The following is a 6,000-nucleotide window of genomic DNA, read 5'->3' as shown; positions in this document are numbered from 1 at the left end:
CGCGGCGGCTGCCGGCGGGAGGGGCTGGAGCTGGGTGCCGACGCTACGGGGCTTGGAAGCGGCCGGTGCTCGGTATGGCCGCCGCGCTCTCCGACCCGGCGGCGGTTGCTGAAGGGCAGGAGCCTTTGCTGAGTCCCGGAGGGGAGGAGGACAGCAGGTAGGGCCTGGCTGCGGCGCTATCCGCCGTGCCCGCCCGCTCCGAGGCCGTGAGGCAACTCCTTGCGCGGCCCCACGGGGCGGGCGCCGGCGGGGTGCTGTGGCAACAGGCGCCCCGTATCCCGCCCTGCTCCGGAGAGGCGGCGGCTGCAGCTCGGGAAAACAACAGCGGCCGCGCGGCTCTCCCCGCTCTGGGGCAGAGTCCCGGGGAGCCGGGAGGTTTCCTCGGTGTGGGGGGAGCGATCTGCCCTTTCTGCCGGCGCCTGCGGTGGGCTGGCGGCTGGGTCATCCTGGAGTGGGGACGAGGGCGGCGTCGCCGTGTGACACCCCACTGAGTCACGCGGGGAGCCACCCGTGGGCGAGGCTTCCCTCTGCCCCGTGCGGGGGTGTTTTACTCCGCCAGGACAGCCTAGGCTCTAGCACAGCTGCCAGGCTCCGAGGCCGGCGAAGGGGGACCAGACCGAGCTGCTTACCCCAAGTGCTTTCATAGTTTTGATCATTTGTGTAATCCCTCATGSCCGCTGTGTCTTTTCGGGGTCTCGATTCGTCAGGGTTTCTTCAGCCTGCTTCGGCCCTGGCTTGGGGATGTGGAGGCTGGTGGGCTGCAGGCTGTGCTGGGCTGGTGAGGACCGAGGTCACTCTGGAGAAAACGCTCGCCTGTGAAGTTCCCAAAGGACACAGTATACATCTCATAAAAATCAGCTCTTGTGGTGGTGTAATCTAGCTTTTTAATACGATGCTTTTTTTTTTGCACAGGAATTAGTCACTTAYATTTTCCATCTATCAGAAAAAAAAAAGAAGCATTGAGTATGTTTGGATGGCTACTGCTACCCCCTTTGTTGAAGTATTCTTACTCTTGAAGTGTACTATGTGATTTAAGCAAAATCTTTAATGTAGCCAGACTTGCATATGCATGGTTTTGCCGGTGTTTGACTGTGTCTTCTTTCAGTGTGTGGTGGGCAAGAAGTACATTTATAAAGAGCATTTAGGAATTTAGAGCTTCATTCAACCAAGACACTTCAACGGTGTAACATTTATGAAGAAACAAATGTACAAATTACACTCTGGAATAGCTATAATAGTTTAAAATTGTGTGTGTGTGCATTTGTGTATGTATAGCCTATATAAACTATTTTTATAAGCTATAAACTATGTTCAGGCATGTATAAACTAGATCTGCATATTTCAGAGTTATTTTGTTTAGAACAGTTAGAACAGTTCAAAACAGAAGACATGAAACTTGAAATGCTCTTGCTCCTGAAAAAGTAAATAGGACTCAAAAAATGCTTATAAATTTTAGAAAAATAACAATGTTTATGAAATTTGTAATTAYTATTTTAATCTTTTTAATGCTTAGCATCTTTAACAGGTTATACACATTTCTTATTTTCTGTAGTTATTTCCTCTTGGTAAAAATGGTCATACATTTTAATCTAATCACTAGTTCTTCAGATTTTGTTTTTTRCTCTAAAGTCACAGTGCTGTGAGAGGATGTTAAGGGTTTTATGATTTAATTCACACTTCTCGAAGCCTTTACATGAAATCTGTTATGCTCCAAAGTGTCTGCACAAAGAGACTGCAGGATGGAAGATCTCTCTAGATAAAGATTTCTTTGTGTAACCTACACTTTGAACACAATGGTACATGATGGCATTTGTATTAGCTCTTACTGATGTTTGGTGATTTGCTTCTAAAATAAAGCTGCAGTAACTCTGGAAGGGCAGTTTTCCAGTTGATATGTTCCTTGGTGCGTAAATGTCCAATCCTGAATGAGAATACACAGTTGTACTGAGACATCCGTGAAAAATATTTTCAGTATCCTATGCGATAAGAACAGCTATGGAGAATCTTTATAATGATTTCTTTCTTTCTTGCCTTTCGGTTCAAAAGCAGGGATGTTGTGGAATCACAAGAGCATTATAAGAGTAGATGGAGGTCCATCTGGATTATGCATCTTACTATGTTTCTCAGTAGTGTGGGTGAGTAAACACAGCTGGATTTCAATATTATTTGCTTAGCTTATCTTGATGTGAAAATTATAGGATTTTCTAGATTTCACCTAATTCTGCTTCTTTAGTGTAGCTACTGTTCTTTTATACCCTTAAAAACATGCATTTTCTGATTGTTCAGAAGAGAAGAGATGGCTAACAAATCAAATAGAAAGTTAAATTTAATAAAATATGTTAAGTAATACTCTGTTTTGAGAATGAGTGACATATTACCTAGATCTTTATTTTATGGCTTTGTAATAGTTTGGTGGAGAATGTAGTGGTAGAGAAAGGTTATGACTCAGAACCAAGCAAAACAAAGATAACAGTTTTATCATCCAAAGTTGAACTTCCAGAGAATGAAAAGAGAAAGTAATAATGCTTCATTCTTAAGAGGTAGAATCTTTGTAGGAATGTATGATAACTATTCCAAATGTGTATTGGTGCTGTTTTTCTTTTCTTGTGGGATTTTGCATCTCCACTGCAGAGTAAATTGCTGTTCCAGCCCTATATAACTGCCCCCTGAAGTGAGAATTCTGTTGATTTTGACTTCTGTTGATTTTCTGTGATCCTAGAAATAATCTCAAGAATCATAGGATTCTAGAATGATTTTCTTTTGATGAATTAAAATCAAAATTTCTTTGATAGATGCATACAAATATATCTGTATATGAACAAATTCTCTTTATTCTGGGGAGCTTGTGTATTTCCATCAGAAGGATTAGAAAAGGAATTAGAGGAAAAATCACATGCAGTTTGGTCAGAGTAACAATATTCTTTTCATAAGAGTTTTTGTTTTGGTAAATGAATTACTGATAAATGTGGCAAATAAGGTGGAGTAACTTCAATTCTGTTTCTTCCTGCATCACAGGTTTCTCGATTGTAGTTATGTCTGTATGGCCATATCTCCAAAAGGTTTGTAAATATTAATACACTTTTTATTAATAACGACAGAAAACTCCTGCTCAGAGTGTATGTAGTATGAAACTTGGTGTTTTATTTAGGAAGAAGAACAGTAAGGGGAAGTGTGTGGTTATATCGAGACTTTTCTTTCGCAGTCTACCTTGACAGCTTTTAATATTTTGTGTAAAATCTGTTAGTTGGGGTACTGAATTGGTAAGGGTACATCATAATCCTGAAATGTTTGTTTTTTCAATATTATTTCACTAGTTCTCCTGAACAATAAATTCATAGAAATCTTTTTATCTGACGGAATTTATATCATTAAAACATAATACACAGGGCTTGTTTGCATTTTGAAAAAAAAGAAAAAGGAAGCTGAAGATAATGCTATGTAAGTGTCAAAGATTCTTACCATAGTCCTTCTTGATATTCGTAATGGAGAATTGCTTGTGTTCCCAGATAGTTGTTTTTATTTTTAATTTGTTGCTTTCTTGTTAAAAGTGGCATAAAAGATCTCTAAAACTTTAATTTAATCTGTGCTAGGATTTTTCTGCTCCAGGAATTGTAGAAGGCATTTCCAGATGCAGACTGAGAAGAACATATTCTAGGTAGGGTACTAGAAATATTGTTAAAATTGAGGCTGAATTCTTGGAGAAAAAAAGGAAGTACATTGTCAGCCTTGTAAATCAGGCCAGATTTAGGCATGCACATGACTTAGTGATTCCTTGCTCCTGGCCTATAAGCTGTATTACAGTACTGCTGATGTTATGTCTATAAGTCCATAACTTTAGCAGTGTTGTATTAGAAATACTTGCATTTGCTGCAAATGAACCATTTCCAGACTCAGAAGCAAAGTAGTTTTATCGGTTTGGTGCATTGCCTGACACAATTGTCAAGGTTTATTGGCCCACATTAGGAGGAGCAACTGCATCTGAGACCTGTACAGACACACTAACTTGCCTAGAGGTAGCTTAGGTTTGACACTGCATTGTGTGGTGCCACAGACCCTCAGAAATACAATTCAGAGCCTTAGGCATTTTGGGTGCTGATTCTAAAATGGTTTTGTTGATATTGTAAAAAACTATGATACAGTATTCACAGAATTAATTTGTTTCTGCAGATTGATTCAACAGCAGATGCGAGTTTCTTGGGCTGGATTATAGCTTCATATAGCATTGGCCAAATGGTCGCCTCTCCCCTGTTTGGTTTATGGTCCAATTACAGGCCAAGGAGAGAACCTCTTGTTGTTTCAACGGTTATTTCAGTGGCTGCTAATTGTCTTTATGCCTATGTCCATGTACCTCATTCACACAACAAATACTACATGCTGATTGCACGTGCTCTTGTGGGATTTGGAGCAGGTAACCACAGCAGAATTTACATTTCTGAAAATTATTAAACTATGTGTCTTGGGTAAGATCACTAACATAATGGTAAATCTGATACTAAAATATCTTGTGCATGATAACTTATGAATTAACAAAGCAAAGAGTTAGCCAATGCTAGTTTATAATCTTGTGTAATTATGCAGTTGCGTATGAATACTAGAGGGAGTACTGGGTTATATTTTCTTGGGAAATAAGAAAAAAACAATAACTGAAATAAATGTAAGTGGACAATTTAAAAAATATAACTTCCTATCTATATGAACACTTCCTTGTTTTTGTCTTTCAAGGAAATGTAGCTGTGGTTCGATCGTATATTGCAGGAGCCACTTCTCTTACAGAAAGAACGAGTGCTATGGCCAATACCAGTGCTTGCCAAGCAGTTGGCTTCATATTAGGACCAGGTAGAGCATATCTTACTTCCTCACTTCTCCAAAATGGGCTTTTATCTAACCCTCTTTAGCAGGAAATCAGACATTGGAACTAGGAATTCTCAGCAGCAGTATGGGGACAGGGTGTTAAAGCATAGCTCGTCAGTGATATTAAAATTAATAAATGGGATACATTCATGTATCTGTGTATGTCATTATAAACAAAATACTCTGTTCCAAAGAAACCCTAATTGTAATTCCAAACTAGTTGGTTTGGATTACTGTTTTCATTGTTAAATGAGACGAATGCAGAGAAACAGTTTCCAAGATGCTCTGTTGTACCATTACCCACTAAACAGTCCGTGACCAATAGCACTTTATTTGTGGAGAAGAGAATTTGACATTACTGTGTTCAGGCAAGCATTACCCCTCTTCAGAAATGACTGTAAATTTCACTTGGCTCATTAGTTGTAGAAAATCTAACATCCAACAGATTCTGATCTTGTAGTTTCTATCACAAAATCTTCATATTAGCAAGAATTTTAAGACACTAACACGTATTACAGAGAGCTAAAGGAAGGAAGAGCTCAAGGGGTGTTTGTTGGGTGAGGGGTAACTGTGGCTTATGAGACATCCTATCCCTTTCATGGGGAATATGAATAAGACCTGGCTTGTGTTAGACCAGCAATGTTTTCCTAAGCAGCCTCTGCTGGACCACAGCCTCCTGTAGCTGGAGATAAAGATTACCCAACTAGCAGCGCTACAGTGTTCTGTGTGTAGTGATACAATAAGGAGATTGTTTAATGCTGGAAGTTTTTTTTCTCTAATTGATTATCACTCAGCTCTGGAGAAGCATTAAAGGGTCTACACCAACAAGTGATCTGCATTCTTTGGGTGATTTCCATAGCATAGCTTAATCCCTTTCCTGATTTATTAGAGACTTTCAGTCTGTTTCCTAACAATAGTAAGCAAGTGACTGGTCTTACATTCTCTTACTCAGCGCCAATTTAAACATTACGTTTTAAAAAATTACTTCTTTTCTCTGTAGCTTGCCCTTAGCAGGAGGGATACTTCAGTCCCAGGACCAAGGTTTTCCATATAGAAGGAAGAGTAAAAAGAGTAAATCAGCTGTCTGCACATGGCTGAGAAAATTAACCATTGGTACACTCAGAATTCAGTTCCAGTTCTCTAAGTGTC

At 40.0% G+C, this 6,000-nt stretch overlaps 1 protein-coding gene across 11 annotated transcripts in view; it reads left to right on the top strand.

Annotated features, from left to right (window-relative positions):
* Positions 1–6: 6 nt before the first annotated feature.
* The window catches only part of MFSD8 (major facilitator superfamily domain containing 8), a 28,091-nt gene continuing 22,097 nt past the window's right edge, over positions 7–6,000 (top strand). For 6 of the 11 annotated variants that reach the window (XR_003254816.1, XR_003254817.1, XM_026073610.1 and 3 more), the window contains exons 1-5: positions 7–157; positions 2,047–2,135; positions 3,016–3,059; positions 4,168–4,408; positions 4,723–4,836. Coding sequence is in view for 9 of the 11 variants with exons in the window: in XM_026073610.1 (XP_025929395.1) it covers positions 75–157; positions 2,047–2,135; positions 3,016–3,059; positions 4,168–4,408; positions 4,723–4,836 (571 nt within the window). In the remaining 2 variants the exon portion in view is untranslated. Of the gene's footprint in view, positions 158–707; positions 2,136–3,015; positions 3,060–3,590; positions 4,409–4,722; positions 4,837–6,000 lie in introns of those variants that run through there. The other 5 variants (XM_026073606.1, XM_026073608.1, XM_026073607.1 and 2 more) reach the window with 5 other exon arrangements.

This window comes from Apteryx rowi, unplaced genomic scaffold (assembly GCF_003343035.1).
Source record: "Apteryx rowi isolate R43461 unplaced genomic scaffold, aptRow1 scaffold_371, whole genome shotgun sequence".
Classification (NCBI taxonomy): domain Eukaryota; kingdom Metazoa; phylum Chordata; class Aves; order Apterygiformes; family Apterygidae; genus Apteryx; species Apteryx rowi.
The sequence above is the reverse complement of the archived record's forward strand: the minus strand, read 5'-3'. Positions and strand labels throughout refer to the sequence as shown.